This window comes from Buteo buteo, chromosome 20 (genome assembly GCF_964188355.1).
Source record: "Buteo buteo chromosome 20, bButBut1.hap1.1, whole genome shotgun sequence".
NCBI lineage: Eukaryota > Metazoa > Chordata > Aves > Accipitriformes > Accipitridae > Buteo > Buteo buteo.
This window is the reverse complement of record NC_134190.1, coordinates 7714280-7737017: the sequence shown is the minus strand read 5'-3', so window position 1 is coordinate 7737017 and position 22738 is coordinate 7714280. Positions and strand designations below refer to the sequence as shown.

Here is a 22738-nt window from a genome sequence, read left to right as displayed (position 1 = left end):
TGATGAAGCCAGGGAAGCTTCTCCTTGCCACCCTCGCAGCATCTGGGAACGGCACTGAGTGGGAGAAGGTGGGAGGAGAGAAAAGATGTTATTGAAGATCATAGGTCAGGTTCTGGGAAACTCTTTAAACTTACCCCAATTTTGTCTACTTAGCATTTCATCAAAATGCAAGCATGTTTTAAACAAATCTCTGAAGCCTGTCTCTCCAGTGAAGCCCATTACGTTTTGTGCTGCACAACTTTGATCTCGCAGAACAGTCTCTTTATATTAAGTAATAAGGCATCATTTGGTTTGCATTTCATCCATTCTTTATCACATTTACATTCAGGTAATTGCTTCCACATGCTCTTTAGTAAAAGAAAAATCCAACTGCAGTTCAGGCATGTTTACGTTTATGGATGGATCAAGTATGTCAAGTGTTGATGCTTTTTTGGGTTTGGGTTTTTTTTTTCTGAAGTGACCTATCCTCAAAGACCGCTTTGGAGGGAGGAGGAGAAGGAGAGTCAGTAATTCATGTTTCAAAATTTTCCAAAATTGTTCCCAACTGAGGTGTTTTTCAAAGCCCTAATTTACCATACACAAAGCTTTAACACTTGCCATGCCATCCCGTTTATGTCAGGGTAGGCCGCCCATGCGTTCAGTTGTGTGTTGCTATTTAATGTGGCAAAAGCTTTAACTCTTTCTATGCTAGGAGCTGTAAATAAGCTAAGCCTGTGAGTATTTCTTCAAAGTGGAACAAAGCTATATTTTGTCTTTCCTAGGAATTTGGGGTGAATAACTCCGCTTGTCTCCTGTGCTGCTAGCAGAAAGAGAAATAGTTTGCCAACTACAGCATAAATTGTGAAGCCTCAGAGAGTAGAAGTATGAACATACTAATGCTAAAATACAGTGATTTTTATTTTAATTTTTTTTTTCTTTTTTTGCATGAAAGCTATTGTTGAGAAGGAGTAGAAACAAAGTACGGGCTGTACTGGAAGATGTAGAACAGATCTGTGTTCTGCACGCTATATAAAGATTAATAAGATACACCGACAGTTGTCAGTGGAGTCGACTTTTTTTTTTCTTTTGCTAATGTTAATGGAAATGTACTAGCACAATTTACCAGAGACATTTACAGCTGTTAAGATAGAGTGAAATGGAAAGAAACTGTGAGAAGACAAACCCAGGAGATTTGACACCTGCTTAGGTGACAGGAAGCACGAACTGAGGGGAGAATCCCTTATTCTAGGGTCATTGCAAACTTTGCAAATTTGGTTGTTTAGGAACTGTAGTAAATGTTGTAGGAGTGTTGCTTGTCTTTTTTTACTGATGTTGGGTGGGTTTTGGGGGGGCAGGGTGGGGGAGTGGTTTTTAGTTTCTCCAAGAGAAGGAGCACTTTAACTCGCCCCTCATTTAAGTAGAGAGCAGCGAGCCAGCCACACTTGCCTGGACTTTAATCCACTTGACTGTATTTGTATATTAAGTAGGACAGAGGGCCTGGCAACCTGATTTGTGTGTAGATACTGCTCTGTGCACTTAGCAAAAGTGCCTCTATAGTATGCAAATCTCTCGTTTCCGCTTGGGCACCGAAAAGTCCCAGACAGATCATCTGGTTATCCTGGGCACTTAGCACAATACAGGGGCACTTCGTAGTCCTTAACGTAGCCTTCCTGCTACTATCCCTAGAAAGTAAGACAGCAATAAGGAGTTCCTGAGTAACTTACGTCCTGCGAAATGCAGGTCTAGAGGGGCTTAGCTGAAGGACCTGTCCTCAGGACCCGTGACTTGCAGCCCAGGTCCCAGCATCTGTTCTGGGATCGCAGTTTTTGGCAAGTTAAGGGCACAGTTGCAAGCCCGAGGATGGGAGCTGGGGGAGACGGTATGGAGAAGGGGGAGCTGCCTCCCCCAGCCCAGAAAGCAGTTTGGCTCCAGCTCCATCGGCAGCGCCCCCGCCGCTGAACCACCCCGCGAGGCAGCAGCTCCGGAGCCCTGATGTCTGCAAGGACAAAGGTTGCATGGAGCATCCCAGTGTGAGAAACGTATCTTTGCCTTGTAAACAGGAGGCTGGCTCTTTCACCACGGTGTGCCACAGGATAGGATTTTTTTTTAATTATTATTATTATTTTTAATTCACATGTAAAACCCAGTGTGGCTGAGTGCTGCACGGACCAGAAAACAATGAGACCGTGTCCTTGGCTCCATGAGCCTGTGTGTGCGTGTGCAGTCGCTTGCCAATTGCTGTCATATAGTCCTGAGATCCAGGGATGGGATGCAGACAAAAATTGTCTTTATTAAATGTCATGTATTATGAACACTTCCAAAATTCAAGTGCAAGATGTGTTGGAGAATATTAAGAAAAGCCAGAACTCAGAGAAAGGTCTCTGATAGTGCCCCATGTATCCTTGTGCGTTTGTCTGAGAGTGAAAAGGTCAAGTTAAAAAAGATAGTTTGTTGTAAAAAATACTGCATTTTTGACCTGCATTTTTATTAGCCTTTAACCAATGGACAAGAGCTAGTTGTCCATTTTTGAGGCAAAAAATGTCCATAGTTTGTTTTTCTTCTGTCCTGCAGCTACTTTTCATACTGTAGTCTACAAATTTTGTATGAGATACCTTTGGTCATCACTGGCAGAGGGCAGATGTCTTAGAGTGGTCCATTCATACCGTGATGAACATCTTGAAGAGTAGTGATAATTGTTCTCTGACCACAAAGAGTGTAGATTCGTAGGATAATTGAGGTGGGAGGGGAACGTCAGGAGGTCTCTAGTCCAACCTCCTGCTCAAAGCAGGGCAAGCTGTGGGATCAGACCAGGTTGCTTAGGGCTTTGTCCAGTTAGGTCTTGAAAACCCCCAAGGATGGAGACTCCACAGCCTCTGTGAATGACCTGGTCCACTGCTTGGCTGTCCTCACAGCGAAAACGATATTTCTGTCTGAACTACTCTTGTTTCAACTTATGCTCATTGACTTTCATCTCCCCATCATGCATCACCGTGAAGAGCCTGGTTCTGTCCTCTTGATAACTTCCCCATGGGTACTGGGGGAACTGTTTTAGGTCTCCCCAAACCCATCTCTTCTCCAGGCTGAACAAGCCCCAGTCCCTCAGCCTCTCCTCACAGGGCTAGCACCCCAGCCCTGACTGCCTTGGGGGCAGTTTTGGGGGCCCAGAACTGGACAGGGTATCTCAGCGTGGCTTAAGGAGTGCTGACCTGAGTAGGGGGACCTACTTGATCTCTGGCTGTGCTCCTGCTCCCAGAGCCCCAGATGCTGCTGGTCTTCCAGACCTCTAGTGCTCAGCGTGTATCTGGAAGGTTATTTCAGCAGTAACGTGCTCAGCACGCGCTCCGTTCACCTGGACACCAGCAGCCACGTCACAAGAAAGGCGTGCGAGCTGGCACTAATGAAGGGAAGGGGTTAATTTCTCCTGGCTTGTACATAACCCTACACTTCCAGCTCAGTAGATGGAAGGAATGTGATTAAATTGGTGTTGATACCAAGTCTGAGAACAGATGTAAGAGTGAATTGGCAGAGCTGGAATTCAGATGGGATGAAAATAGCAAAAGGGAGTGGGTGGAAACTGTCACACATTTGTGTTACAGGTGCTTGGTCTAGACCCCAGCATTTGCAGAGACTCCTGTATTTTTCTTCTTACCATTTCTTATTAATCCAGTTTCTTTTGTCAGCAGGGCCTTTTCCCTTAAGGTTAATGTCTAGAAGTTCAAGCGTCCTGTTCTCTCCTCTGAAGGACAACTGGGGTAAAAAGTTCCTTTCGGCTCCAGTAGGCAACAAGGTGTAAATATTGCCAGTTTCCCCACCTCTCACGCAAGACAACACTTGAGCTCATTCGATCCCATTTGTAGATAGAGAAATCGAGGCACACAGTGTAAATGTTTTTTAAAACAACCAAACCAATAAAAACCCCCAACCACTACACTCTGTTCTTACTCCCTTCACAGAACTAACCGAAAAATTCTGCAGAGAGCAAAGCCCACGTTTGCACTGGGCTTGTGCAATTCGTGTTTCCCTTAGGACCTGTCTCTTCTCTTAGTTGTTGCCCCTTGCCTTTGATCTGTCCATGGGGCTGGGTTTATTGGTTTTGGCCAGGTTTTGGGTTTGGGGTTTTTTTTGCACTGTCTGTGACATCTGTCTTGTAACAGAGCAAACGCTTAAAATCAGCCCAGGCTGTCCATTTGCAGCGTAACAGATGCACTGGCAACTCAGCCACAGGGACGTAGCAAGCTTTTCCATCAAAGGGTGGGAGGACTCATATGGCTTGAATGTAAGATGAAGCCTTCAAAGGACCCACTGCTCCTTGCAGCAACCCATGTCGGTCTTGCCACCACCCATTCCCTTGGTGGATTTTTCAGGATTTATGTCACTGCTCTGGAGAGTTAACAGCACTCTTCTCGCAGTTTTATACAGAAGTAATATCAGATGTAGTCAGCGAAAAGCGGAGTACTGCAAACACAGGTCTTGGCAGCGAAGTGAAGAGAGAACAGACCATCAACCAAAAAATTTGGTATTGTGTTTATTTGTAACTCTTTCATCTCCCCAGCAGTTTGTTCCACAGATGACTAAGAGTTAGGGTTTCACTGATATTTACTTAAAAAGGAGGTGTGGGGAAATCACTCCCAATTTACCTTTAACTATGTAGCTGTAACATAGCGTAGAAGTGTTGTCTTCGCATACGGAGATGAGGAAAATCAATTGCCGTTCCCGAGGGGCAGACGTATTGGTTGAGAAGGTCACTAAATACTTGCAGTTGCTCAATGCACTTGGAACCAGATCCCCTCTGCGCTGCGTGGCCGCTCGGCTCGGCGCTGAGAGGGGGAAGAAAGGGAATGTGTGCGCCAGGGAAACGCTCTTTGTGCTCTCCAAAATGGTCTTATCAAGGGCAGAAGAAAGAAGGGAGGCAGGCGTTCGGCGAGCCCCAAGAGCCATATTCCGTTCGTATCATTCACAGGCACATGCCAAGGATTACTTTGGTCCACGTTGAATACAAGCGTGTCTGTAACTCCTGCTCAGGAGAAATAGGTTGAAAACTGTTCAGCCTTTACAGGAGATATTACTGTTGCAATGCTGTCAAGGTCACTGTCAGCCTGGGTTATCTGCTGTGTAAGTGCTAGCTACACAAATCGGGCTTAGCTAAGGGCTATAATTCATACACTCAGCATTTTGTGGATTACGGCCTTTAGCTTTCCCTCATTGCCATTTTGGATATTCATTTAGCTCTGGTGTATGACTGTTGCAATTTCTCTTTGGGCTAATTTCCCCACGTGGTGCAGTGTTTCACTGCATATTCCTTAATCACAGGCGTGCGAACTTGCTTTCTATGAGTAATTTTACGTATAATGTTTATTGTTATCTTTGAATGCAGATGGTTCACCTTTGGACAAAACAACAGAAAAATGCAGGTTATAGAGGAAAAACAAAATCAATTAAAAATTTACAAAACCCACAAGAAATATTAACAAGGAAGCTCCTGTGGTTAAGGCACCCAGAGGAGAGTCAGGAAACCTCAGATCTCTTCCCAATTCTGATCCAGACTTCTTCAGGAGCTTTCTGATTTCCAGGTGTCTTAGCTTTTATTTATAAAACAAAGATTATAGTATTTCCCACCTCATGGATTTATTGAGATAAACTGAATTCCTGATTCTAAAATGTATTGTAAGAAAGTATTACAAGGAAGGGTTCTAGCATACATGTATGCTTTTATATTATCTGACAAAACTAAAGGGATACATAATGAGAAAAGTGGTGGAAAATACATTTTTCTGTCCAAGAAAGCAATTAATCTGTATAATCAAAACAGCCTCTTGATTGTGCAATCTACAACGGATTCCCTTTAATAATGAAATGTTAAAGTCTAAAGAATGCGTGCATGTGCTCATCCCCTGTATGCCGGGCTAGCTGAGGCAGTAATTTTGAAATATGAGTAGGTCCCTATTGCAAGGAAAGGACGGTCTCTTCTGAGATACTATGTTGAAAAATGTGTAGCTCTTTCTGTAAGATTTTCAGTCAACACTCGATTTTTTTATTTTTCTTTCTTCCCTGTTAGTGCTGAAGTTGCTGTAATGTATTAGCTTTTATCCTTCAGTTGTCTGGTTCTCATTTGTAATATTTCTAGTTAATGTTAGGTTTTGTCCTACAATGCCACAACAGTTTCTTTACATCCTTTACATCCCAGATGTGCAGGCACCTTCATCGCTTTAGGATATTGCCCGTTTCTCTCCAGCTCTGTGATCCAGCCAAGCGTCTCGGCATCAGACTTTCTTGCTGCTGACGCCTTCTAAACTCTTTAACGCGTTTAAGTGGCCTTGAACGTGATCACTTCTACTGCACAGCTGGGCCTACAGCAAATCCTCAGAACCAACCAGCCTGAAACTTCTGAGCCTGAAATTTGACTCCCAGGGTTGTTGCCTCAGGCCCCATCTTCTGTATTGCAGACAGTTTGGCTCGGGGAAAAAATAATGGGTATAGTTGCTTACACAAAGTCCCTTTTTTCATTCTGTCCTATCTGATCTGATCCTATTTATACATCTGAAGAAATAATTTTAAAAGTGTTTCAGCCTTTTCCGCTGATTAATTATCAACCCCTTTCAAGTGAATTTTCCCTTCCTTCCTCTTATCTGCTCTCCTAAAAAAAATATTAATAATAATAAAAGATAAACAAAAACCTATGACTGTCAGGTGTTAAGCCTTTCTGATCAAATGGAGGAACTCAATGTACCCTAGGTACATGCACATTTAGTTCATATTATTGCCACCTAAATGTACAGGTCACCCATGATGGTGTGCCGTATTCAAAAGTGACCATGGGTAGACTGAAACACCCTTGTATTTTCCTTAATGACTTGCCTGTCACTGGGGAACAGGTGGTTTAAAATGTATGTTGGAGAGAAAGTGAAATTTTGAGGAAAATTTAAATTATCTGAGTTCCTTAGAAATGCATAAAATTATCCATTGCTTAATCAATTATACACACATACATGCCCTCTCCCGCAGAAGAAGCTGGATCAGGCATCTACATTATTTGATGCAATTATGTCAGTTGTAAAATAAAATGCAATTGATACAGAGTGTTTCTGGGTTTATTTGCCGTATGTGGCACACAAAAACAAATGATAGGTTAACTCTGAATTTTTATTTAAAGTATGTTACACACATTTATATGTAAAAATCGATTATAAACAAGCAAATGTGGCATTAATTTACCATGCTCTAAGTAAATTGCATATCCCTTGTAACCATTCTTCTGGCCAGGAACCCCTTGGACGCCACCAATGGAGACATCTACCCTGCTCACAGAGGCACTACTGAGTGATGCACAGTGCTTTCCTCCCACTAGCACTTCAAAATTAGTCAAAGGATTACAGAAAGAGCATCCTTGTCACAGCCTGGAATTCCAAACTGCATTAAAAATCCTAAGGTTGCAGTTTAACTCTTGAAGGATTTCTTTTTATTTTTTAAGATGTGTTCTTAAGTGCTTGCAAATTCTCATGTTTTGGCTCAAATTCTCATGCTGTGGCATAAACACCCACAGCCACTCTAGACTCCTCTTGCTTCACCTTCTGTACCTGCAGCCTGATAAGGGAGGTTCTGTAGGGTTCGGCATTCGGAAGATCTCGCGATGTCACGGAAAGTTAGAGGGTTAGTTGCAGCCTTGTGATGTACCTGTAACCCCACCTCCCCTTGTTAGTATAAAAGGAATTAACTGCGCAATAAAAGGTGGAAGTTGGCGCTCACACTGTGTGTGTTATCTGTCTCTTTCCCTGGTCCGGGCTGACCAGTGATCAAATCATGGCACCTTGATATGTAGCGAACGCTACAAGGTTCCTTGATTTCAGACTCCAGAATTGCTCTTGTTTTCTTCAGTCCAAGAGGACAAGCCTTCTCTCCCTTATATTTTGTGCCTGAGTTCAGCTTTTCTCATCTCCTTGTTTCACATATACTACACACTGTCGGCACCAAAGTGGGTGCTCATATGCCCTGTCTTCTATTCCTGTATCTCACAGCTGACTTAATACATCCCAAACATATGGATAGTTGATTTCTTCCAAGCCATGGCTTTGGTCATCACTTATGTAACTTGACTGACATGGGTATTGCATACATTTGGCTTTATGTTTTCTAAACCACAAAATAAGTCATCTTTACATCTCCTTAATACCACAGGTTGCTTCATGCTTACTTTTGTTGCTTTAAGGTTAATGGTCTCGTTGAAACTTCCTATGGATTGATCTATGGATTCTTATGGAGATGCCTCTGGGAAGTGACTGACGGACCCATTGTGCAAATCCATCCCTACTTCTCTTGCAGAGATAGAAAGTTCCTCTCAGTCCAGAAAGATTTCCAGAATATTTTCTCTCCTCTTACATTTCAGCCCGTCTGTCTCTCTCAGATTTAAAAATGAATGTTGATTTGATTCACCCACGACAAGAGCATGAAGTCACCTCTTCAGCCTACTTGAGCATCACACGACAAGTTACATCCCGTTTGCAGTAAAGGAACTCCATCCAGAATCAGGCTCAGAGCATGGAGCAGAAACAGCCCCGCACACTTATCTGTCCGTACTGCAGCACCTGTTGCGTTTGCTTTTGAAAGATGAGAGCTATTCGTTCAGCGAAGAGCTTAATCTCCTGGCTTTGTGCTCCCGTGGCCTCCCTGTCACCTGGCCTTCATATCACAGGCACGTTCTTGCTCAGAACAAGAGGGCTGCACAGCAGAGTGAAAGAAAGTTGATGCCAACTTCATAACAGCATTGCAACACCGCTGTGTAGCTGTAATGGTATTTCTTAGCTGCCTAACTCCCAAAAGTTACTGTAGTGCATGACAGTGCTTTTCGAAGGCTTGCCCAGTGCAAGCAGATCACTGACAGGCTGCCTGTACTTTCAGGCTGTTCCGAAGGGGCCATATATTACTGTTTATTTCCTCTCCGTACAACTCGGCCATCCAGCTCGTGTCATGTTTACTGATGAGCCCACGGTGCTGTCAACGTCATCTTAGACAGAACTTGAAGTAAGCTCATTTTTGCAAGTGCTGTTGCTGTTTAAATCCTGGAAAGTTGTCATTTCACGTACATTGATGAGGGTAAGCATGTGTTTCATATCTGGTCTGTTTTTTTGATAATTGGGAGACATACTCTCTTTTCTTAGACATGTCTAAAAAAGAAAGCAGAGTGGAAAGCTTAAAACCGAGAATTCCTGTGAAAGGCAATTTTTTTTTTAAACCTTGCAAGTTTTGCTTTTTATCTTTGCTAACCATGGCTTATTAGACCTTTTTCATTTGTTCGTTACCAGAAGCACCCACTACAAAGAAATGCTGCTGTTTCTTGCTCAATCAAGGAGCTTTATAGGACAAAAGCCTTAGTCACAAAAGGAATTTTATATTTAATTCAAGTTTTCATATGAACAGGCCTTGCGTCAAGCTCTTGCAAGTGTGTTTTCACCTGCCTTCAATACAGGCCAGTGCCTGAAATTTCATCTAGTTGTCAAAGTAAAGCCCCAGTCCTGCCAACCAGTCTTAAACTTAATGTTGCTGTCGAGTTTAGCGGAGATAAGGTACAATCTCCACGAAAGGAGAGGACAAGGCAACCTGTAAGAATTTAACAGGCATTTTAAATAATGAAGCTCACTTGTGGGATCAGGGAAATATTACATTTTGATGAAAGCTAGGTTGATACCTGAGACTGGACCTCACCCAAGAGTAAGATACACATAATTCCACCAGAGTGGTTATCTTCACTACTTGGCTCTGCTTTTTTTTTAACTGCAACACTAAAACTGGGACTTTTTTTTTACATGTGGGAAGGAGAGGCTTCTGTGGAGATGTGAAATTCTTTCAGGACACTGAGCAGAATAGGGGCATCTGTCTCTTCGGAGTGATATCCTTGCTTTCATACTTTCATCCAAACAAATTCCTACAAGATTTATCTTGTCAAACTTTAGTCTGAATGGCACAAATTACTGGCAGGATTGTCAATCTAAAAAAGAGACAGGCATAAATTTAATTGCTCCCTGAAGATACATGAAAAGCTACATTTAGCTGCAGCTAATTAGATATTCTCCAATCAACAGCTATGATTCATCTGCCGAGGAGCAAAACAAGAAGACAAATATTAAATAGGCAGCAAAAGTTAGATTTGACCTCCCAAAACGCTGGAGGTGGCTTTGTTTTGTTTTTAATTAGAAATGCAGCCAGTGTTGCACTGTACCAAGACCTGAGGCTCATGCTGCCTTTAAGCCAGGAGGCACAGACCTCCTGGTTTTTCTGCACGAGGGGTTGACTTCACCACTATCGCAAACAAAAAACATTTTTGCTTCTGTGAACTGAGCTTCCCAAATACCTCCTCTCCCCACCTTTCCCAGAAATACCTGACAGCATTAAGGGTATGGATAAAACCACGAGGAGGTCCTTTTCCAAGGATCTTAAAATATCTGTTTACCAAGAAAGACGGAGCTTCACAAAAATGCCCATCTGAAATGGGGTTGTCACCAATTTACAGGTATGGATATTGAGGCAAAAAATAGGTGGACTTGAACTTGTCCATCATGCCACCACACAAAGCAATGCCGTAGGTGAGAAAGGGATCCCAAGGGCCTGTGCCTGCATCTCAGGCAAATGCTGTTCCCAAGCACCACAGCAGCAGAGCTGCTGACGTGCCCTTGAACTGAAGAGTAGCTTCCACTCAGAGTAACTGGAAGCAGAAATGGGCAGCAGGGTGCAGGAAAATAACTGTCTGGTTTGAGTTAGATCAGGGTGCAGTGAAATTTTTTATCTCTTTGGGACTCCATCCTCTGTTTCTCGTGCGCCTGAGTTTCCTCTGGCTTTGAAAATACTGTGTGAGTATTTAAAGGATTTGATCATAAATTAAGTACGAACACCAACATCTGATTGGCTGTGTTAAGGTGGTGCTAGCAGAGAAAATGAGTGCGGGGTGGGTTTTTCGTTGGTTTGTTTATGAGAAAGGGAATTACTTACACAGGTAAAGAAGATGAGCAGCAAGTAAAAAATCCCAAGACAAGTCAGCATGAAAAGCTCAGCTTTGTATTTTTTTAGTTTTTCATCTTCTGTTCCGGGGCAACCTAAAATGTGAAGCAAAGTGTTACATTGTTCTGGTGTTTATAAAATATTTTTAAACTGTTACCTTCATGAAATGCCACATGGAGCATGAGACAGTCAAGAGTCTCTACTGTACCTGTTACTCTTAATGTGACTGTGCCACTCAGATTGTGTTCTCCACTCTGTTGCCCCAAAATGCACTTATATGTCCCGCTGTTTCGGCTGGTTGCGTTTTTGATCCTCAGTGAAAAGAAGGTGTCGTTGGAGAGCTCCAGGGACCCCCCAAGTTCTTTTGGATAATGAGATTCCACATCAAGGACTTTCCATGCTATTCCTTCGCCTTCTCCAGCCATCTGGAAAACACAAATATATTTCTCATCTTGGGCAACGGTCTCAGCCTGAGTTTTAGGGGAAAGAGAGTTTTAAAGCCAGTTTATGGCTGAAAATACAGAGGCTGAAGAGAGGTGGGGGGAATCTCAAAAGCATCTAATACGTTCATGCTCACAATGCATGTGCTCACATGCACATTTTTCCTTAAATAGACACTATATTATAAATAGATACTATAGAGCTATTCTGTAATAGCTTTTTAATCTGCTTCTCCTGGACACAATCCTGGTGGAGATGTAACGCGATAAAAGGCAGCGGTAGAGTTTGGTCTCAAAGTGTCTACGCAGAGGCCCCAAAAGAGTTCAAACAGAGAGAGATGGTCCACGGGGATGGAGCCGAGGCAGCAAGAGGCATTCCTACCCAGCTGCTTAGCAGTGGCTCTGGGGACCAGAGGTCCCCAGGAGAGCGTGGCAGCAGGCAGGTAGGCTCCACCGCTGCCTGCGCTCGCCCTGCCAGCACAATTTCTGCCGTGCAGCGATGGGAATTCAACCTGCCTACCCGGCAGGCATGCCGCAGAGCGCGCCGGCTCTGCCAGCATGGGCTGGCATCCTCCCAGCGACCCTGCAGCCCAGAGCTCCTTGTGGGAACGCAGCCCTGGAAACTGCACTTCCCCGTGCCAGTCTCTGTGCAGCTGACCCCTGAAACCACCGTGCCTCTCTGGAGGAATGGGGGTTTCCCCCTTCCCCTCCCCTCCCCTCTTTGTTGGAAGCAAAGAACAAAAAATTGCTTCAACTCCTTCAGATTCAGTTGCGTGAAGGTCACAAGCAGGTTCTGGTGCACTTGGGGAGCATTTGTATGTTGAATTTCTTAATTGTAACCAGAAGAGCTACATTCCTTGGCATTGCTGAGAGGCTGCTGGAGGAATGAAGTGTATTCCCAGAACAGTTTGTACTGCGGGGTGATAGGATGCACTGAAAATGACAATTGGCTGGGAACCACAAAGAAGAGAGAAATCACTAACTTGATTTGAAAGATGGGAGAAGGGTTTGAATTAGCCCGTGTCCATTCTTATTCATCGACATTGCTCCCTGGGATTCGAGGCAGCGTGCCTTCCATGAAGGTTTCCCGAGTAATGAATTCAGTCTTTCTGTGGACCGCCAGAGCCAGCTCATACAGTCCAAGGCTCAGCTTCTCAGCCAAACCTATCACTAATGTAAGCCAAGACTTTTTTATTATTTTATTTTAACAGACACATTTTTGGGTTGCATGTTGGTGCTTACTTTCTATCAGTATAGCTACTGCATCAGGGTATAACCATCACACTGTAAGTTATTAAAATTAACACAATTTTCTCATACTGAGGCTAAGAGTATCTGGTTTCCCTTTCATGTATTTGCATGACGAAAGCGTACTCAGGGGTCTGGAGAGAAATATGGGCCTGATGCCCCATTATACTTTGCTACTTTTGCAGCCCTAAAATGGTGTAAAACAAGCTGCAAATTGGGGAACTTTTCAGGAACTGGGGAATCGGACTAAAGCACAAGATTTTCAGAATTGTAAAGATCCTTTCTCAGAAAGGTTTGGGGTTTTTTAGTGCATCAACTGAAACACAGCAGTAATTCCCTGGGGCTTTCCACACTTTACCCAGCAAGAGGGAAGAAAGCACATTCTTCCTCTTAATCCCCCAGTAAATTTACCCCAGCTTCTCTTTCTTATTATGCTCAGCCCCAAGCACCTATGAGATGAGCAGTACCTATGGTGGTTTTCAGGCTGTAGGGACTTCACTGTGCTGCAGAGATTTAGAGATTTTCGGGCCCTGCACATTGTCAAGAGATGTGGCCAGAGGAATTCCAATACCCAGGCTGGGCTCAGCTCTGGTTACAAGTGGGTCAACAGCAGTTAAGTGGAGAGAGTTGACCTCCCTCAGATCTGATTTTTGCCACTCTCCCTTCCCTTACCACCCCCTTCCTTCGTGAAATTTAAAACTGCCCACAGGGCAATAAAGAGAACCAGCCTGGCTGCCCTTTGCATTGCCCTAAAATGCAAATAGGAGGTCTGAGCTACACACAGAAAATTGGTTTTGTTTTTTTCTTTTTTTTTTTTTTTTTTAGTTCACCGGTAGCATAAGTAATTGCTGTCTTGGGTGGTAAATGGTGCTGTGATTCTTGTGGCTGAGACCCGGGAATCAGAAAACACTTTGATCTTTCTGTATGCAATTGTAATCACCACTGCTAGTATAAGGGAGAAGTCAATTAAGTCCATGCATCCTATGCCTGACCATGCTCTTATTCCCAGTGAGATTTTTTGGTAAATGATTTAACTTCTCTATTTTATGGGACACTGAGGGATAGGGTTGATTATTGCCTCCAAAGCATTTTGAGGTGCTCATTTGCTGTCACAAGTACAGTGACGGTGACCCTGGAGACAAGCAAGTCAAACTTTGCCTTACACAGACCCACTCTGCGTAAGGCAAAGCAGTGTCCGTGAAGCTGCGCTAACAACATGCCTTTCCCCAAAATATAAAAAAAAGTTACTTCGTGGCCTAAATCCAGCTCCCTCACTTGTGGAGAAACCAGTCGCGATCTGGATGGGGGTCACAAACCTGTGCATTTGGGGAGGAGGAGTAATGGTTCATATGTGTGGGTTGAATTCGGGTTTTGCATGCCTCTCTTTCTCCATTAAATCTCCTCTTACTGAAGAGCAAAGGCAGGCAAGGCAGTCCGTTGTGGTGCTGGGGTGCCCAGCAGCCTCCCTTCATTTTTTAGGCTACAGAGACATCTGGTGGCATTTTTCCAGCCTCTACACACAGCGCATCCATCCCTACTCAGAGGTCACAGCAACCCCTTTCTCTGATGCCTGAGCCAAGCCTTTTTCCACTGCAATCTTATCTGCTACTATGAAAAAAAAATCAACCCCTCCCTTTTTAAAATCTCTAAGTAGCGAGGAAACATCTGAGCAAATTTGCAGAGTATGTCCCCATATCCCAGTTGTGTAAAAGGAATTCCATGAGATGTTCAGTAAGGTCATCATTCTGCCTCTTGCTCTATTCAAGCCAACCTCTTTTCCCCCCAAACCTAATTAAAATTATGAAAATGCCACTTTGTTTGCCACCTCCTGTGAATTACTTGGCAGACTCTCACTAGACAGATCATTTTGCAGCTCAAGCTCCTATGATAATCCAGCGCTAATTCATGCCAAATGTCCTCCAGGTGATACCACAGCCCAAGGTAAATGCTAGGGGTTTTACCTAATTAATTCCACACAAGCTTAGAGGGATCGAAGCGAATGCTGTTGGTGGCAGCAATCCACTTGTGTAGGGACCATCTTCTTCTTTAATCAGCGACAAAATATTTTCTGTCCGCATTTCGTTTGCATTTCATTTCCTTTCCGCCGTGCTGGCGCGAGCCGCAGCACGCCGGCTCCCTCTGCTCCCCACTGCCAACAGGAGGAGGAAAGGGAGGTTTTCTTTTCCTGCTCCCATGTTTGCTGTTAATGGCTTTACCAAAATTCAAAAGGCAAATCATGATTCGTGCAGGGACCAGTAGAAATGCTACTGAATCTATTTACATAAAAAGGGTCTCGTTGCCATGCTGGCTGCTGGGGGTTACTGAAGCAAGAATTTTGCTGGGAACAGGGACCTGCAGGCTGGCAGCATCATTCTTCCTATCTGCATAAAACTACCCATTAAGAAAATTAAACAACAAAAGAAATGTGAGTTCATGTTTATTGTCACATATACGTTCGCCAGCAGCAATGTTTGTGACAGGCTTTTTCAGAAATCAGCTGGGGGGGCTAAGTCTGTTGTTTTCTATCATCATATCAATCACCTCCATAGCAATGAGAGGAAATGCTACCCCCAGGGGCTGATACTGTCCAACACCTTCATTAATGACCTGGACACTGGGGCAGAGCAAGTCTGGAGATGACACAAAGCTGGGAGGAGTGGCTGATACACCAGAGGGTCGTGCTGCCATCCAGAGGGACATCAACAAACTGGGGACACGGGCTGACAGGAGCCTCATGAAGTTCAGCAAACAGAAATGCCGAGTCCTGCCCCTGGGGACAAATAACCCCAGGCACCAGGACAGGCTGGGGCCAACCTGCTGGAAAGGCCCTGGGGGTCCTGGTGGACGCCAAGCTGACCGTGAGCCGGCGATGAGCCCTTGTGGCAAAGACCACCAACAGCCTCCTGGGCTGCACTCGGCAGAGCATCTCCGGCAGGTCGAGGGAGGTGATCCTCCCGCTCTGCTCAGCCCTGGTGAGATGCACCTGGAGTGCTGGGTCCAGTCCTGGGCTCCCCAGTACGAGGGAGACATGGACATGCTGGAGAGAGAGTCCAGCGAAGGGCCACAAAGATGATTAATGGCTTGGAGCATCTGACATACGAGGAGAGGCTGAGAGCCGGGACTGTTGATCCTGGAGGAGACCAGGCTCAGGGGCATCTTGTCAACATGTACCTGATTGCCGGGGGGATAAAGAAGCTAAAGCCAGACTCTTCTCAGTGGCCTCCAGAGACAAGACAGGAGGCAATGGGCACAAACTGAAATTCAGAAAACTCCATTTAAACGTAAGAAAAACCTTTTTTACTGTGGGGGTGGTTGAACACTGGAATGGGCTGCTCAGAGAGGGTGGGGAGTCTCCATCCTTGGAGATGTTCAAAACCTGGCTGGACACAGCCCTGAGCAACCAGCTCTAGTTGCCTTATTTTAGTGAGTTTAATTGAAAGTTATTCTAGTTCCCAAAAGCTTGGAAATGCTTGGTCTAAAGAGGTTGAGATTTTCCCACATGTATTTTCCAGTCAATTGACTGATTCCTGTCAAGTTTCTCCTAGCCTGGACCTTTTTGGTAAGAATAGTGGTGGTGATACAGTGGATATTAAAATGGGATAGGTTTGATTGAAAATATGGCTGAGCTGATACATTTCTGTTCTCTGACTGGCTGAATTATGAGAATAATTAGGCCTCCAAAATTTAAGTGCTCTTCAGCAAATATTTCTTTTTCAGAGAACTAAAAACAAGGTGTAAGAAGGAGAAGAAACACTTTTCTTGGTCCTAGCTGGCTGGGTTTTAGCTGCAGTTTTGAAAACTGCTACAGCATTACACAATTGTGCCACTAAACAAAGGCAATTCACCCATGCTGTAGTACTTACACCCAACTAATCAATTAAAATTTAATTTTATCATGTGCATGTGAGAGCAAGCAGTTGTTAAGTTAACTCCTGTTCTCTGCTCTCATTGAATCCCTTTTCTCATAGAGCTTTTCCCAGACTAAGGTGGTACGTTGGCTCCCAGGTAAATCAAAGTGCCAATATAATCCACTTTTCCCATAAAAGCAAATTTTTATTTCAAACAAAATGGTTCAGGTCCAAAACTGATGTCAGTTTAAAGGTGGAATGTATTAACATTAATTTATTTTCTTCTGAGGGTGGAATGATTGTAAAAATGGGTTTGTTTAAAATTGTACCAGCAATAATGGCCAAGTTGAAATTTCTGACTGCTAAAGAGATCTAAAAACTATATACAGCCAGAAGGAATTTATTTTCTGAAGCAAAATAGCTAGAATTCTGGCAATGCCCGATAGCCAACATATAATGAATCACAACTGAGCTGAAACCACTTAATAGGTGTATTTTTCAGCACAAAAGCACTTTCACATTTGATTAGTGCTGAAGGTGCATCCATATGGTTCCTATACAGTGTCATGTAGAGATACCAATGTTAAATTTGAAAAAAACAGACATAAATTGTGGGCACATGTGAGTGAACTCTAACTATGCTTTAAAGGGGAAAGAAAAAGAAGAAAAACCAAAACCCAACCCCAAAATTACAGCAAAGGAACTGCATGTGACACATGAGCCAGCTGGAAAAGCCCTCTGACTCAGTCACACAGCCTCTTTATTGTTTTGGGGTTTTTTTTTTAGCTAAGGGCATCCAGTGCTAGCTCATGTCAGGCAAAAGAATTGTTTTGGTCATGAAATCATTTCCACTGCTCCCTTCCTGTCTAAATCATCAATGTGTTGGAGCTACTTGGAGCTGAATAGATGTCTGAGGAGCATTTAACTGCATTTCTTTGGGTATGTTAGAAATAAGACTGAAGTAATTTAGCAACTATTTACCTATGCTAATAGGTAATAGTTATGCACATTTAGCAAAAGTAATTTCCTTGGAAGGAAGGTGCGATTAATATTAAACGTCTATAAGGTTTATTCTTATTTTGTAATATGACTTCCCCCTCTAATTCTGCCACAATTTTATATTTTTCAGGGAAGTGTTATAAAGTTAACAGACTTCTCTCCACTGAAGTACAGCCTTCTTTCCTCTTCCTCAAGATTTGTTTTAGATTAAGACTTTTCTGGCTATCACATGAACAAAATAGCGAAATATCCACTGGGACTTCATTTGTGTGTGTATAAACTTGGTTTTCAAACTGGATATAAAGTGATAATTATGAGGTTTTATGAAGTGGTTCTTATTTTCAATGTGCTACACAAAGAGAAACTGTTCAGTTTTCATTAGCCTTACGAGGCAGAAAGGTAAGTAAGGTTTCATTACCCAGGTTCTTGTTTCATAGGTGGGCCGTAGAGATTCAAACCAGTATTTCCATATACAATTCCCAGTACCTGGGTGCTTATGCAAAAATGACCTAGTTTTCAGTTCTCAGTTGGCAAACTTCCACACTGCTCATATACGGGTTTATGGCATGTAGGTTGCCCAGCAGTCCTAAAAATGACCCACACTTGAAGGGTATCACCATTATGAACTCTCTAACTTTTCCATGGCCACATAGTGAATGAGTTGAGAGCTGCACCAGGCTGGAAGAGGACTTTGTGCTCTACCTTCTCCCCAGTGTGCTAGGCCTGCCTACTTCAAGTATTTCTAAGTAAAAATCATTTTGTCTGAGCTGCCTGAGTGTGGTCCTGATTCCGCACAGAACTACTTACACGTATGACTTCATGCATGCAGATAATCTAATTAGGTCCAAGGATACTGGGCGCATGACAGGTTAAACACATGCATGGCTTTTTGCAGTACGATATATTAGCAAAAGTGAAGGAACTGTTGAATGCAATCCTTCTTTTTTACATCCAGTTGGATTTTTGGCACCAGAATATTAACTCCTTTAAACAATTATTTTTCCATACAAAACTGAAAAAGCAAGTATTTTTAAATAGCATCTTTTTTTTTATTTTTTTTTTAAAAGCAGATTGTAACAAACTATTTAAAAGTACCCCTTAATTGGTCAGAGCATGCAGAGGTGCCAGTAGGAAGGAGGGGGTTGTTTGCTGAGCGTTCACCCTGCGCAAACAGCTGCACGTGCAGCACCGTAGCGTTGTCGCCATCATTTTTTTAAAGCAGCAGAAGCAAAGGTTAATTGCTTGCATTTACTGCACAGTTCAAAGTGGCCTTATACAAAAGATTTAGCCTAACAGCTGCTTGAACTTTATAGTCTGAAATTTCATACCATTTGTTGGAATTACCTTTTAATTAGGCCTTTGGGGGTATATGTGGTGTTTATTGATTAATCCTTCAGTAGTTGTTTTTTAAATAACAGATTAATTCTCTGTGTTGGGTAGCCCAGTCATGCTCTGCCATTCCCCCACCCTTCTTTTGCAGTGTTGGGTGGGGACAGCAGCACACAGCCAAGAAAAGGGAGAGGGAGAAGAGTGGGAGAGGAAAGGAGAGGGAGAGGAGAGGGAGCTTCAAGCTGCTGCCTATTTAGCTAGCCCCACAAGTAGAAGAAGTATGGCTTCTTCAGCACAAAACACTGAGCCTAAATTACTTTTTCCTGCTCAGAGTCAGGCTTTTTAGCTTTGGTGCTGTGCTATTCCTAATACCTAATATGGCTGTGACTGTGGCTTGAGCTAACATCACCAAGAGTGGCATTAACTGCCTGTCCCCACTTCCCATCTCTCTCCTGGGATGAGTAACCAGCAGACTGCAGCACCATGGTTGGTGCCATCAGCCCCTGAGGGTGGTGGCAAGAGCTGAGGGTAGCTACGTTTTATTACTTCTTGTAGTTTAGGCAGTGCCAGCAGAGAAAAAAAGCATGAGGTCCTGTCATGCTGGGCACTGGAAAAACAGTTTTTTCCCAAGTGAAACGTATGAAGGAGGAGGAGCAAGGAGACCATGGAAGGAGAGATTGGCAGGATATGGCAGGGGAGGTGCAGCGGCAGTCGAGACTGCTGCAAAGGGAAGCAGCACTAGCGAGGGCTGCCGAGGAAGGGGCATACACAAAAGGCATCATCAAATAACACCCTCCCTTGCATGTGCAGTCATTTTGTGCCCAGGTGGAGCTGTAAAGAGCTATGAGACAACATGGAATATGGTCTACAGGGTTTCCTTACACTCTTTCATCAGGGCAATGGCTTTTGGCTCCTGTGTGTTGCCTGGTCCTCCCAGCTGCCACTGACCTCAGAAAGACATGCTTCTGGAGGATCCCCACACTTCAGCCTGCTGAAACTGTTTTTGTTTTTGTTGAGTTCCAACAGTGGTTTGGGGGAGAATTTTCAGGGATCCAGTCAACCTCTCTGTTTAGTACTCCCCCACCCCTAACCACTTCTGCTCAATTCCTCCAGGTCCACCAGACTGCATGGTTTGCCTGCAATGCACTCCCTGCACTGTCTAGATTCTGTGGGAAACATGGGGCCTTAAATAATTAGCATGTATCTGGATAGAAAATACATGTCTTTATCCAGCTTTTGAAGCAGAAGGCAAAAAAGAGCAAGTTGACACCTATCCCAGCTCTTAGAGTAATCTGCAACCAAGTGCATTATTCTTTCCTCTCTGTCTCCCACCCACATTTAGTTCAGCATTTTGGAAGAAGAAGGAGACTATAGATGCTGCACTTGCTGATGGGCTGGTAGCCAGATGTTCGAAACAGCTCTTTCAGGGTTAGGTACCTTTGGGTTGCAGTTGTCATCTAGTCAGTAGGCAGGTGCTCATTGTTGTACCAGAACTGACACTCAGATGGACTGCAAGTTTCAACCACAGAAACCCTATCTAATAACACTGTTTGTTGGTTTACTATAGGGAATAATTTAAAAAATATATCTGACCAAACTGCTGGGGAAGCCAAGGCTGTGACTTTATGTTCTGGCAGAGATAAATTAATAGTTTTCACCCACCAACAATAGGGTTTTTTCCCTTCCACTGCTCTCCCATCACATGGGAAAGTAATTAAACTCTGTAACTCACAAAATCTATTTGCAGATTGATTTTTCCCCTATTACAACAAGCAACAGCAAATTGACTTAACAGGCAACCAGAGGACCACCAGGACTGACCCATGGTAAGTGGCAGTAGTGCATGTCTGGGAGTGAGGAATGAGGGAGAACAGAACCTTCCTTTTTTTCCTGTTAATTTGGCTCACACCATAAGCTGAAATTATGCGCTGAGATGCAAATACATGGTACAGTACAGCAAGTCAACAGCCACTTCTTCAGCCACTGTGCAACTCTGCCTCTCTTTCTACAATAAATTTAATCTTGAAAGTGTTGAACAGAACTTGCTGCTCATTAGCCAATTGATCCTTGTAAGCCCTCCTGCAAATATGTGGTCAGCAGTGCTCTCCTGCTTTGGAGATGGGAATGCTGAACCAGCACAGCCACGATTGGACTTTCACTTCATGACGCAAAGAGATAACTCAGAATTTGTAGCTCTCCATCAGCATTTCTGCATACCCTGCCCTGATGTCCACCTCCACTAGCCAAACCTTCCTAAAGAATAGCAAGTACTTGATTAGTTCTTCTATTTCAAACAAAAAATCAGCTCCTGTTTGGGGGGAGATTAACCAAGGCACAATATCACTGATGTTTCAAGGTTTAAATACCAGCTTTTGCTCTGAAGAAACATCCTGGAAAGACTCCTCTTTGGAGTGGTATATGTACATGGGGCATCACCTGAATTCTGATCCCTGGAAGCCAGCAATATTTAGATAGAAAAGCAGGCCAAGAGCAATTCAGGGATCACGCTCAAATAGTCTGTCTACATTGACATGGAAAATGCCTGTTCTCTGTGAACAGCTCAAATGCTTTCATTGCTGCCTTATCTCTGCTGCACTGAGAGGTGGATGCCTCTTCATAAAATAACCCATTTTGTACAAGACAAGCCAGTATCAAGTAGGAAAGCAAAGCAGACTGCTGAAGTAACTTAGGCTTTTTTCTTACTTTGTACCAAGATGCTGTCTGGTAGGTGATTGAGGAGTCCCAAAGAACTTTACAGGGCAGCAGCGCTTCTTCAGCACATCTCACAGCAACATCTGGGACCACCACAGAAGCCCCACTGATCAAGCACCAAACTGCAAAGCACAAGTACAGATCACCTTTAGAAGAGTTTGCCTAGGTAATCCTCCCTCTCTTCCCAAAACATATCCCCACAAAATAAATGTGAAAGACCAGAATGAAAAAGGCAAGGCTCCCCACTTACCATTGCACAGGGTGATGAGCAGAGTGTAGACTACTGAAGACATGGCTTTTGCTGCTTCAAACCACAGAGCAGCAACAGTGTGCCTCTTCACTGGACCGACTGTGAGAGGAGAGTGAAACTGCTACTGCTTCTGGAGTGATATTTCTGGAGGCAGACTGGGGAATCCCCCAGATGGCTTATCTTGAAGGGCCTCGTCACAGGGAAAACCCCTGCGTGTAGGAGCCAGTGCTTCTCCTGTTAAATCTGTTAGGTCACTCCTATTTCTGCAACTGGTTTTATTCTTTTTTTTCCCCACCCTCCGTGTTGATCTGAACAGAAATAAGGTTGATTGTGGGGCACTGTGGGTCAGTGTGGAGGGCATCAAAACCAGCACTGAAAGAATCTCTGTCTTGAGTGACAAAACAGCAGGAGAAAGGGTTTGTCAGCCTCCCAAAATCCCCTCTCAACCTTCTCTCTGCAGCTCTAACAGAACAGTGTCTGTGCAAAGGTTGGCCAGATGAAGCGACATTTCTGAAACCACATTTAAGCCCTCAGGCTGTAACACTACAAGGACACCGTGACTTGGGTCTAAGGGCTAAGCAGGAATTTACAGCATGGGTGAGCAATACAACTGTATTTCTGTAGTGTTAAAGTGTAACTTCCCATGTAGGCACTCATGATGTAGAAGCAGCATCTCTTCTTAGTGTATTTTGTCATTTTCAAGATAAACAGGGGCAGCTGGCATGACATAATTCTACCAAATTATATGCTGGAAAATTTCCTCATGGAAAAAAAATCAAGGCAGCTCCCAGAAGAGGAATCATTTGGACATCCCCTCCAGATATCTGAAACAGAAAAAAAAGTCCTTTCCTTGTGATCTGTAAGAGCTGTTTCCCCCTGGAGAATTTTTGAGGAAGTCTGAGGTTGATCACAGAAGCATTTACAAATCATGAAACTCTGAAAGTTGC

The 22738-nt window shown here is 43.7% G+C and overlaps 1 protein-coding gene across 1 annotated transcript; it reads right to left on the bottom strand.

Moving 5' to 3' along the window:
* Window positions 1–6512: 6512 nt before the first annotated feature.
* On the bottom strand, window positions 6513–21907 carry CD83 (CD83 molecule). The gene is made up of 5 exons (XM_075052089.1): window positions 21792–21907; window positions 21533–21663; window positions 11174–11390; window positions 10957–11060; window positions 6513–9137 (listed from the first exon to the last, which is right to left on the bottom strand). Exons 1-5 carry the CDS (start codon window positions 21832–21834, stop codon window positions 8979–8981), a joined length of 654 nt encoding a protein of 217 aa, XP_074908190.1. The 5' UTR covers window positions 21835–21907; the 3' UTR covers window positions 6513–8978.
* Window positions 21908–22738: the final 831 nt, after the last annotated feature.

Coding starts and splice junctions, on each gene's coding strand:
- CD83 (XM_075052089.1), bottom strand. CDS start 21,834: ATGTCTTCAGTAGTCTACACTCTGCTCATCACCCTGTGCAATG. Junction 21,664..21,791: donor GCTCATCACCCTGTGCAATG/GTAAGTGGGGAG, acceptor TGTGCTTTGCAG/TTTGGTGCTTGATCAGTGGG. Junction 11,391..21,532: donor AGACAGCATCTTGGTACAAA/GTAAGAAAAAAG, acceptor TGTGTTTTCCAG/ATGGCTGGAGAAGGCGAAGG.